The sequence below is a fragment of the Pseudophryne corroboree genome, chromosome 5 (genome assembly GCF_028390025.1).
Source record: "Pseudophryne corroboree isolate aPseCor3 chromosome 5, aPseCor3.hap2, whole genome shotgun sequence".
NCBI lineage: Eukaryota > Metazoa > Chordata > Amphibia > Anura > Myobatrachidae > Pseudophryne > Pseudophryne corroboree.
In genome coordinates, this window is record NC_086448.1 from 342,978,635 (window position 1) to 342,990,386 (window position 11,752).

Sequence of the window (11,752 nt, forward strand, 5' to 3'; positions counted from 1 at the left end):
TCAGATGCAGGAAAAACTACTGGTAGTTTTTTCTCACCAAACATAATACCCTTTTTTGTGGTACCTGGGGTATCATCAGAAATGTGTAATACATTTTTCATAGCCTCAATCATATAACGGGTGGATCTATTGGAGGGTACACTCGTCTCATCATCGTCGACACTGGAGTCGGTATCCGTGTCGACATCTGTATCTGTCATCTGAGGTAGCGGGCGTTTTATAGCCCCTGATGACATTTGAGACGCTTGGACAGGCACAAGCTGAGTAGCCGGCTGTCCTATGTCGTCAAACCTTTTATGTAAGGAGCTGACACTGTCACGTAATTCCTTCCATAAGTCCATCCACACTGGTGTCGACCCCGCAGGGGGTGACATCACATTCACAGGCATTTGCTCCGCCTCCACATCATTATCCTCATCATACATGTCGACACAGCAGTACCGACACACAGCAGACACACAGGGAATGCTCTTACAGAGGACAGGACCCCACAAAGCCCTTTGGGGAGACAGAGGGAGAGTATGCCAGCACATACCAGGGCGCTATATAACACAGGGATATCACTATACAGAGTGTTTTCCCCTATAGCTGCCAATAATATATATATATACTGCGCCTAAATTGTGCCCCCCCTCTCTTTTTTACCCTTTCTGTAGTGCAGGACTGCAGGGGAGAGCCAGGGAGCTTCCTTCCAGCGAAGCTGTGAGGGAAAAATGGCGCCAGTGTGCTGAGGGAGTTGGCTCCGCCCCTTTTTCGGCGGGCTTTCTCCCGCTATTTTATCGTTTCTGGCAGGGGTTAATATACACCTATATAGCCTCTGGGGCTATATATGGTGTTAGTTTTGCCAGCCAAGGTGTTACTATTGCTGCTCAGGGCGCCCCCCCCCCCAGCGCCCTGCACCCATCAGTGACCGCAGTGTGTGGTGTGCATGAGGAGCAATGGCGCACAGCTGCAGTGCTGTGCGCTACCTTGGAGAAGACAGAAGTCTTCAGCCGCCGATTTTCCGGACCACCTTCTTGTTTCTGGCTCTGTAAGGGGGACGGCGGCGCGGCTCCGGGAACGGACGACGAGGTCGGGTCCTGTGTTCGATCCCTCTGGAGCTAATGGTGTCCAGTAGCCTAAGAAGCCCAAGCTACCACCACTTAGGTAGGTTCGCTTCTTCTCCCCTTAGTCCCTCGTTGCAGTGAGCCTGTTGCCAGCAGGTCTCACTGAAAATAAAAAACCTAAACTATACTTTCTTCTAGGAGCTCAGGAGAGCCCCTAGTGTGCATCCAGCTCAGCCGGGCACAGAAATCTAACTGAGGCTTGGAGGAGGGTCATAGAGGGAGGAGCCAGTGCACACCAGATAGTCCTAAATCTTTCTATAGAGTGCCCAGTCTCCTGCGGAGCCCGTCTATTCCCCATGGTCCTTACGGAGTCCCCAGCATCCACTAGGACGTCAGAGAAATAAAGTGTTTGCAGTTGTCCAATAAACACGTTATCATCCACTTATTGGACATGCAGTGTTATAAAATATTTCATCACTACATTAAACCCTACAGCTCTGTTTCACGGTTTCATCCTCCCCCACAACCAAACTGTATCCAAATCCTGTTACATACATCTAAAGGCCCGTACACACTGGTCGATATATCGGCCGTTCTCTTGAACGGCCGATATATCTCGGGACCGTCGGCCAGTGTGTACGGCCGATACGTCTGTAAACTCCGTCGTTCACAGACGTATCGCGTCGGCCGCGCAGCACAGCCGACGGCCAATATATCTACCGATATATTGGCGCATCGCTGTGTGTGTGCGGGGCGGTCGGCCGACCGCCCGTACACATGCTGCGGCGGCCGGCGGTGATTGACAGCTGAACTGGGCGGGCGTGTGTACACGCCCGCCCAGTTCATGACGTCAGTCCCCGACGGTTAGAGCAGTGTGTATGCTGAACACACCTGCTCGATCCATCCATAGACATATCTGCAGATCAAGTGATCTGCAGATATATCTATTAGTGTGTACCCACCTTAAGAAACCTTTACAGAATACATACATACTGTAATAACTGCCAATGGGGTAATCCAATCTCCAATTGCAAATTAAAGTGGTGGCTTTGTACCACTATGGTTCCACAGCTCTTTTGTGAACCTTTTAAAGGAAGCAATGACATTGCCCTTTCAAGACCCCAAATTCCAGGGAAAGTCACAAGTAGAGAAGCCAATCCCGGGCCATTTTTTCAATCCCGGGTATCGGGATTGAAAAATGGGCAATCCCGGGATTCCTGGGATAGGCTTTTAGCTAGATGGCCGCCTCCTCGCCCCGCCCGCCCCGCACATATAACTCACCATATACCGGGGTCGGGCGGGTGGGAAACAACGTCTGATCACTGCTGGCGGCTCCCAGAAGCGGCTGACAGCGCAGCGTGACCTCTCACGCTGCGCTGGGGAGCCAGAAGGAGGAAGCCGGGCAGCGTCTGAGCGTCCAGTGGACGCTCAACGCTGATCCCTCAATCCCCGGAATTGGAGCTTCCAATCCCGGGATTGAATCCCGCCAATTTTTGGCCCTAAATCCCGGGATCCTGCCGATCCTGATCCCGGGATTGGCCACCATAGTCACAAGTTTTAGAGATCAGTTGACAGAAATGTCCATACTTTTTAAATATTGACCAACTGCAAAATACAATTTAAATCATGGCTTTATAAGTTGATATGTACTAAACAGAAGTATGTGAAAAAGCAAAAAAGTATGATATACTGTAGACCAATCAATCTCAGGAAACAGGACAAAGTAAGTATTGTAATTCCCCACAATCCACCAAGAAAGTATTGCTCATGATGTGCTCTATTGCTCCGACTCACCAGGAAATATCCCTGGAGATTACTGGAAAATAAGCTGCTGACCCCATAGGAAAATGTAGGTAGGGTCTCATCAATGCTGCACTAGCTTCCTGGGACTCCTGCTCCCCTCTCAAAAGAGCATGTGTAGTAGAGGGCATGCAGTGGCTTAGCAGGTAACTCTGCTGTCAGGGAAGGGGGGCAGGGGCCCCAGAGTCGGGATAACCTGACACTGCTGAGCTTCATTCAGCGCAATGCACATTTCCATATTGGCAGCACCCCCTGGAATTCCACCACTGCCAACAAGACTATATTCTGGTCAGAGCTACAAAATGCAGTTATTAGTATCATGGTTTATGTATAAGGTACCACATAACTGTACAATTGCACGGTAGAGCACATAACAAAGAACAGGCAAACATAAGGACATACAGGCAACATAACAACATAACACAGCATAAAGCTGAAAGAACAACGCATAATACAGAGGGTAATCTGTAATAGACGACAGAGGGACGAGGATGCACAGATAGACATGGTGAAACAGTGGAAGAGCTTACAATCTGAAAAGGGAGCTGGCATAAGACAGAGAGTCACGGAGAGGATCCGGATATGGGGAGGGTGGACCAGTGGGGATGGAGTTAGGAGGAGGACTGGCAGGCTTTAATGACAAAGGGGGAGAACAACTGTGGGCAATGTGTTTACCCTGCTGCACTTTACAGCAGCTTGGATTTGCACAATTTCGTCTGCAGCCCGGTAGGGTGAGAGTGGGTTCAGTGGGGTGTGATATGTAGTGCCGCTGCTGCTGCTTCAATGCTGCTGCAAGGGCATCTCACACCCTTCAACCACAATTGGATTCCCCTCACAGAGGAGTAGATGTACTAAGCAGTGAGGTACTAAGAGTGGGTAAGTGAGCCAGTGGAGAAGTTTCCCATGGCAACCAATTAGCATTAAAGTAACATTTATAATTTGCATACTATAAAATTATACAGAGCACCTCATTGGTTGCCATGGGCAACACTGGCTCACTTCTTCAGTCTTTTCACTGCTTAGTACATCTCCCCCAGAGTCTGGTTGGATATGGAAGTGATATCCAAAGGTTTGGCGCAGCATGGGAAAAGTCTTGGAGGTGGGAGTGTGGTGGTTATCAGTGCTGGTTATTAGCAGAGCAGAGAGGATGGAAGGGTGTGTGGAGTGAGATGAGGTTGGGAAGGGAAGGAGGGGGGATGAGGGCTTTGTAGGTGATGAGGAGGAGATTGAATTGGATTCCCTAGGGGATAAGGAGCCAGTGTAGGGATTTGCAGAAATTGTCGGCAAAGTCATGTTGGAGAGAGTAACATCACAGACTTGGGGGCTGATTCAGAGATGGACGCAGCTGCGCGACCCTACACAGCAGCCGTTTCCATCTGATCTGCACACATGCACTGGCCAAAGTGCGCATGCACAACCTTACACATTGCGCCTTTATCCAGGAAAGTTGCGGCCGCAGTGTGATTGACAGCGGCGATGGTTTGCGGGGCGGCGACAAGGCATTAGGGGGGCTGGCCGAACTGGGGCATGCCGTGACCATTTTCGGGGCGCCACACGCAGCCGTTCCGATTAAAAAAATGGCAGCCGACCGCCTGACAGTGCAGCCAGGTTGCGCTGTCAGGGGTCAACCTTAGTTTGATGCATCTGCAATCTAATTGCAGATGCATCAGGAGGCGGCGCATCACACTTGCTGGGCGGCCTTGCCCTGTGCTGGGCGGCCCCCAGCATGTGAGGAGATGGACGCAGATCTGGCTGCATATTCAGCGATCTGTGTCCATCTCTGAATTAGGTCCATAGTCATTGTTGATTATGCGATGTGTGCATTTTGCTGTACAAATTCTGTGTCCAGTACAAGCAGTCAGGATACTGTATGCTATAGCTGTGAATTGCAGTCATGATGAGGACACACTTGTATGCTGGAATGAAAATTCAACCTCACAGTCTGACTCTTACTTTCCTTTCTCATTCCCATTCACTGGCCACGAGCCATAATATCAAGAGTAATTCTGTCACTCTACCATAGTATTTCCTACCCACAGTAATGCTGTGATTATTGCAGCTGCTGCATGTATCCTGGGACTAAGGGGCTGATTCAGAATTGGATGCAGATTGCTGCATACGCAACCAGATCTGTGTCCATCCCCCTCACATGCTGGGGGCCGCCCAGGACAGGGCAAGGTCGCCCAGCATGTGTGACGGGCTGCCTCCTGATGCGTCCACAATATATATATTGCGGACGCATCGAATTAAGGTTGACCCCTGGCAGTGTGTGGCCTGCCGCCATTTTTTTAATTGGAGCGGCTGCGTGACACCTGCCGCTGTCAATCATCTTGCATCCTTCCTAGATGCGGCCGCAAGGAGAAGGGTCGGGGCACACGCACTGTGGCCAGTCTGCGTGTGCAGACTAGATGGACATGACCGCTGCGTCCATCTCTGAATCAGCCCATAAATTGTTACTGTACATTGTTATTTACAAAGTGATATTTTATAATAATAAAGAGTAAAACTATGTATCGTGGGAAGACAATGTTATGAAGCCATGAAAAAAAGACATGGAAGGGATGTAATGAATTCCGAGTTTGGCGGCCGTGTGGGATGCCGGCCAAATTCGGACATTTCATTTAAGGGACAATCATTTACAAGGCAAAACCTTGCCTTGTAAATGATTGCTTTTTTAAAAAAAAAGTCCCGCACACACCGGCCATAATTTTATTTGTATAAAGAACATAACACATTTGCAATTAGCACATATTGAGCCTTATTCTGATTGGCACACAATCCGAACACAAACCAAATGATCACAGTAGAAAAAAAATTTGTAACTGCGCATACGCGCAAATTTTTGAAAACTCCTACGACGCATGCGTTACACAGAGTGTATACACAAAGGTGCAGCTGCCATCATGTCAAACGTTATCAGAGATATGGCACAAAAGTGATGGGTGGTGACTTGGAGGTGCCTAATAGTGCAGCAAACATGGTCCATTCAGTGGGTGTTATGGGAGTATTTTTATGACTTTTGGTATGAGCCTTTATCATGAGGCCTTACTGTAGACAAATCACATGACACTATGTGGGCACTGCCATTATGTAGTGTTAGGACTGCTGATACCAGAGAAGCCTTGACGTGGCCAGCAGCTAAACATGTCCTTGCAAACGCATGTGACCAATTTCTCTGAAATTCTATTACCAGATAGGTTCAGGTATTGTCACAGGTAATTTTTAGTGTGCTGGGGGATACCAAAGGGGGAAAAAGCAACCCCCCCCACCCCTCTGTCTGCCGTTTGTTTGTGACCCATCCCCCTTTCTAGCACCTGATATATAATTATCTCCTGGAATGATTGAGCAACTACCACTGTTTGTCTGCATGTGTGAGAATGCATTGAATGGGAGCAGCATTTGGAAGGCATGCTGTTCCTTGTAGTGCTAATGGGAGATCCTGGGGGTGGCTCCCAGGTAAGTTAGCCCTTTGTCTGGATGTGTTTTAGCACGAGCCTTTATCATGAGGCCTTACTGTAGACAAATCACATGGCACTATGTGGGCACTGCCATTATGTAGTGTTAGGACTGCTGATATCGGAGAAGCCTTGACGCGGCCAGCAGCTAAACATGTCTTTGCAAACGCATGTGACTAATTTCTCAGAAATTCTATTAGCAGATAGGTTCAGGTATTGTCACAGGTAAGTTTTTGTGTGCAGGGGGGGAGGGGGGGGGGCAACCCCAGCAACCCCCCTCTCTGTCTGCTGTTTGTTTGTGACCCCCTCCCCCTTTCTAGCACCTGATATATAGTTATCTCCAAGAATGATTGAGCAACTACCACTGTTTGTCTGTTATGGGAGTATCACAGGCCACTGTATGCGGCTGCGTCTCCAGACACACTGCCGCAAGCACAGATGGTCATGGTCAGCTGGAGAAACTGCACCTACCATGGTGCTAGTGCAAGTTTTGATCGTGCGACTGATGGTGGTGCCTACGGATGCACAGCTTGCACAGATACTAAATATATCACAGCTTGCATGGATATTAAAAGTTGGCCGCCTCAGTCTGTGGAGTTTGTAGCGGCATATGCAAAAGTCTGGGTATAAGCATGGTATAAGTATAAGCATAAGCATACTTATGGTATATATACATATGGTATAAGCATGGGTATAAGTGCGTGACATATTCCTGACCCAGGCACATATGCTTCTGGTACTAACAGGACACATCTTGTGATAGTTGCAGCTTTGTATATGGTAATCAAATGCCTCTTTTTTTAATAAACACAAAATGCAGCCTCATAATGTATTCACAGGTGATTGTGGACATTCTGTGGGGGTGAGTGAATTGTTTTGGGCACCTGTAGCTTCTTGTGCCCTACTTTAGACAGATTTCTGCTCATGTCTCAGGAGGGTGCGAGCAGATATCCGCAATAGGGCCTCCCTTATTCAGCTTCAGTAGCAGTTTTGCTTTAAAAAAAAAAAACCTGCACAGGGCAAGGCTGCCCAGCATGTTAAGCGCCGCCCAACTTTGCGATTGCAATTCAATTGCGATTGCATTGCCAAAATTGACAATTAGTGGTATCCCCCTGCATACGAAGCCCATCTGCATATGCAGGCGCACCACTACGTTTCCTATCACAGGAAACGCAGGCAACGTCGTCCGGCCGCCCCAAAAATGGCCATGACACACCTGCGTTTCCTGGTGCCCTTTCCCCGAATGCCGGTTTGCTGACCCCTGAATGCCTGCAGCCTGTCACCCACTTTGCTGCGATCGCAAAGTGAAAGTACATGCATGTACGCTGCACATGCGCAGACTGCCTATGTGCAGCCTCGGAGCTGGCACCCAAAACAACTGAACAGCTCCCAGTCACTTTAGATGGGGGCTACAGGCGCGCAAAACATTGAATTGTGTTGTCACTATGGCACATGCTGTACCTACATACAGACTGCAATTTTTACAAGCACCACACAGACCAAACACAACAAGTGCTAACACTGCATTCACCTTCTGGTGACAGCCACACACTGTGATCCTTCAATTAGATATTAAACCCAGTAGCGGATCTTGCCACGGAAAAGCAGGGCTTTTGCCCGGGGTGCCGCCTTCCGGAGGGCGCAGGGCGCCGCCTTCCGGAGGGCGCAGGGCGCCATCCGGAGGGCGCAGGGCGCCATCCAGAGGGCGCCGCACCAGGGCAAGATCTGCTGCTGCTGTGCCCCCCGCTGCCCGCTGCCCCCCGCTGCGAAGGGAAACTAGACGCGTATGCGTCTAGTTTCCCTTCGTGGAGAGGTCCTTTACTGTGCGGTGCGCGATGACGTCATCGCGCACCGTACAGCAAAGGTCCTCTCCACGAAGGGAACTAGACGCTATGCGCGTCTAGTTCCCTTCGTGGAGAGGACCTTTGATGACATCATCGCGCACCGCACATCATTTCAGTCTGTACAGGGGGCGTATATGACCACGCTTCCTGTACGAAGCCATGCCCCCTATTGTCGCCCGGGGCCCACAGCGCCCAAGAACCGGCCCTGATTAAACCATCAATGATTATATATTCTGGAATGGCATTTCAGGCCTTTCCCTCAGAAACTCTTGGTATATTATACATGAACAATTGGAAGGACATTATTGGTCCTTATTCTTAGGAGGTGATAATAAAGTTTGACCTTACAGTTTTGCTTCTGTGTCTGAGCTTCATAGCCTGTGGGATATCACCCTTCTGATAAGCCGCAAAGATCCTGAGGCTTGAAACCTAATGCACCCTATCAATTAACAAAATATTGCTACTCCAATTTAATTTTACAAGTATTGTTCTAGAAGTTATAAATAAAGTATACGGATGGTGTAATGGTGAGCGTTACTGCCTCACATCACATGGGTTTGATTCCCACCATGGCCCTAACTGTGTGGAGTTTCTATGGTCTCCCCATACTTGCGTGGGTTTCCTCCGGGTACTCCTGTTTCCTCCCACAATCCAGAAATATACTGGTAGGTTTATTGGCGCCAAACAAAATGTAACCCTAGTGTGAATGTGTGTGTGTGTACATGTGGTATGGAATATATTGTAAGCTCCAAAGGGTCAGGGGAAGATGTGAATGGCCAAATATTCTCTGTAAAGCGCTACGGAATATGTGTGCGCTATATAAATAACTGGTAATAAATAAAGCAGCACAGATATTTTGTTTACAGACTAGTGTAAATATTTAAAGGGAAATGATCCATTTTAAAACAGACCCTACAGTCGAAGCCTATTTCCCAGACCAAAGTGGCCATGGATTATATAGTGTTATAAATCTCTGTTCTGCTTGAACCATAAGTATATGAGATCTGAGCAAGGTTTCTTCTCATGCTGTAAAAGAAATGCCACCACCAGAGTGTGACACAAAGTTTTAGTAAAGTCACAATCAAACCGTGATCTATTCATGTATTTCAACTTCGCAGACACTAGGTCATGTATCTTTATTGTGGTCATAAAGTCCATCTGATACACTTAGGCCGATGCATAGCTGAAAGCAAGTCGGCCATAACTGGTCCTGCACTGCGCACACAGAGCGTAACGCAGAATCATACGCATCTATCACTATGCTTCATAGCCGGTGTCATTGTAAGTATGCACTTGCGCCAGATCTATGCCCAGTGCAAAAGATGCATCTGACAACAGGTATAATTACTGTATGTGTACGCACAACTGTGTATCCCACACTGCCTGCTTGGGAACGCTGCGTTACTACTCAGTTTCGCCCTTGCAGTCACAAGTGGAGATGCCACTGATATGCGTACAGCTCTGCATCAATCATACATGTGTGCGCACAATTCCACAGCATCCGAAGTGCGACAAGATACGTTCCACCAAACCAACTTGCAATCAGTTCTGCATCAGTTCCAGAGCAGTTACCCATTGTTACCTTATAATAAGATGCATTTTCTACACCCAGCAGGAATACATACCACTATCTAAAAAATAAAGGGCCTGACTCAGAGGTGGAAGTTATTACAGCCGCAACGTCTTTGTGCGCAGAGAGACTGCAACTTTATGCTAATGCCGCAGTCCTACTGAGACTCCGCCATTGTGCGCAAAAAGATGCACCATCAGTCGCAAACTGGGCATTGCACCAGCCCTATGGAGGCACAGAATGTCCATCTGAACATGGCTGCCAGTGCGACAAAAGACACGGTGACACGCCCACATCTGATAAGCCACCACCCCGTGTAACCTCCCAGGAATGCCCCCTGAAAATGCCTCTCTCATTGTTCTGTTACTCTCCTGCGGTAATCAGGACGCATGTGCTTTGCATTTCGGACGCACGTGCAGACTGAAAACATTGGCCCTCATTCCGAGTTGATCGGTCGGTATTTTTCATCGCATCGCAATGAAAATCCGCTTAGTACGCATGCGCAATATTCGCACTGCGACTGCGCCAAGTAATTTAACAATGAAGATAGTATTTTTACTCACGGCTTTTTCATCGCTCCGGCGATCGTAATGTGATTGACAGGAAATGGGTGTTACTGGGCGGAAACACGGCGTTTTATGGACGTGTGGATGAAAACGCTACCGTTTCCGGAAAAAACGCAGGAGTGGCTGGAGAAACGGAGGAGTGGCTGGGCGAACGCTGGGTGTGTTTGTGACGTCAAACCAGGAACGACAAGCACTGAACTGATCGCACAGGCAGAGTAAGGTTGAAGTTACTCAGAAACTGCAAAGTAGTTTGTAATCGCAATATTGCGAATACATCGGTCGCAATTTTAAGAAGCTAAGATACACTCCCAGTAGGCGTAGGCTTAGCGTGTGTAACTCTGCTAAATTCGCCTTGCGACCGATCAACTCGGAATGAGGGCCATTGTCCACTTGCGTCCAACATGGACACTGCGTCCAACTCTGAATCAGGGCCAAAGTCATTGGTTAGAGTAAACTCCCACAACTTTAGATGCAGTGACAAAGCCTAGGAAGGCAGATAAATGATAGACCACTCTCAGCACAGAGACATCAGCATGAATGCATTCATAAACTCACACTGTGCAGCCTGGAATATGTGTACTACTATTACACATACAGAGACTGGATTAATGAACTATACTAACGTTTAGAAAGTAATCATCAGTGCTACAGTATATGTCTCATTTGCCAGCTTGCACATACAATGCCCAGTTCTGGGGGCACGTGTATACAGTTGACTTGGGTTTCTGCCCACTACTGTACATCATAGGAGAGGGGACAGGGTAGTATAGAAATGTGAAGCTTTATGTCTCTGTGACCTTAACATTGTAACTAACAGCACGGCTTACCATCTTGTATCATCATGATAATGCTCCAGAACAGAATATCCAAAAAACGAGCCATTAGGACCCTGATAGGAAATAGGGTGATCCAGATCTATATTGTAAGCATAGACCAAATTTAGTGAAATGACACCAAGTAGTACTTTAAAGGGAGATCCTGCAGCCATCCTGTGTCAAACTCAAATCCAAAGAAAAGCAGAGATCCAACCAACTCCTCGCTCCACAGTTCTGCTCCAGGCGCTGTTTGCAGAGGTGCCAGAATGATGATCACTGAGATGTAGCAGATTCCATGAGTAGCAGATCACAGAGGTGTGGCAAGGGGGAGAGTTGTGACCAGGATCTGACCAAATAGTAGAGAAGTGTTATTTTCTGTACTCTCTGGAATCAGGACCGATCCGTTTTACGAGGGAGTGGATTTTAGAACTCCGTTAACTACTGTATGCACTGTGACATTACTATAGAATCAGAGCAGAGGCGACATCTAGTGTATGCAGGGGGTATTGCAGAGCATTGCTGATGAAAGTGTGGGCAGAGATCGTTTCATGCTCATTTCTACTTGCAATATTTGTAATTGTTTAAAAAGTTTAAAAACATCTACTTTTCATATTTTAACCTTACCTGTTATGTCACAGAAGTGATAAGGAATTTAC

The 11,752-nt window shown here is 47.9% G+C and overlaps 1 protein-coding gene across 1 annotated transcript in view; it reads right to left on the bottom strand.

The window, feature by feature from the left end:
- ITGA9 (integrin subunit alpha 9) overlaps nucleotides 1–11,523 on the bottom strand; it is an 838,556-nt gene extending 827,033 nt beyond the window's left edge. Inside the window, exon 1 of the mRNA XM_063922573.1 lies at nucleotides 11,109–11,523. Within this exon, the coding sequence (XP_063778643.1) occupies nucleotides 11,109–11,269 (161 nt within the window). The 5' untranslated portion in view covers nucleotides 11,270–11,523. The remainder of the gene's footprint in view (nucleotides 1–11,108) is intronic.
- Nucleotides 11,524–11,752: the final 229 nt, after the last annotated feature.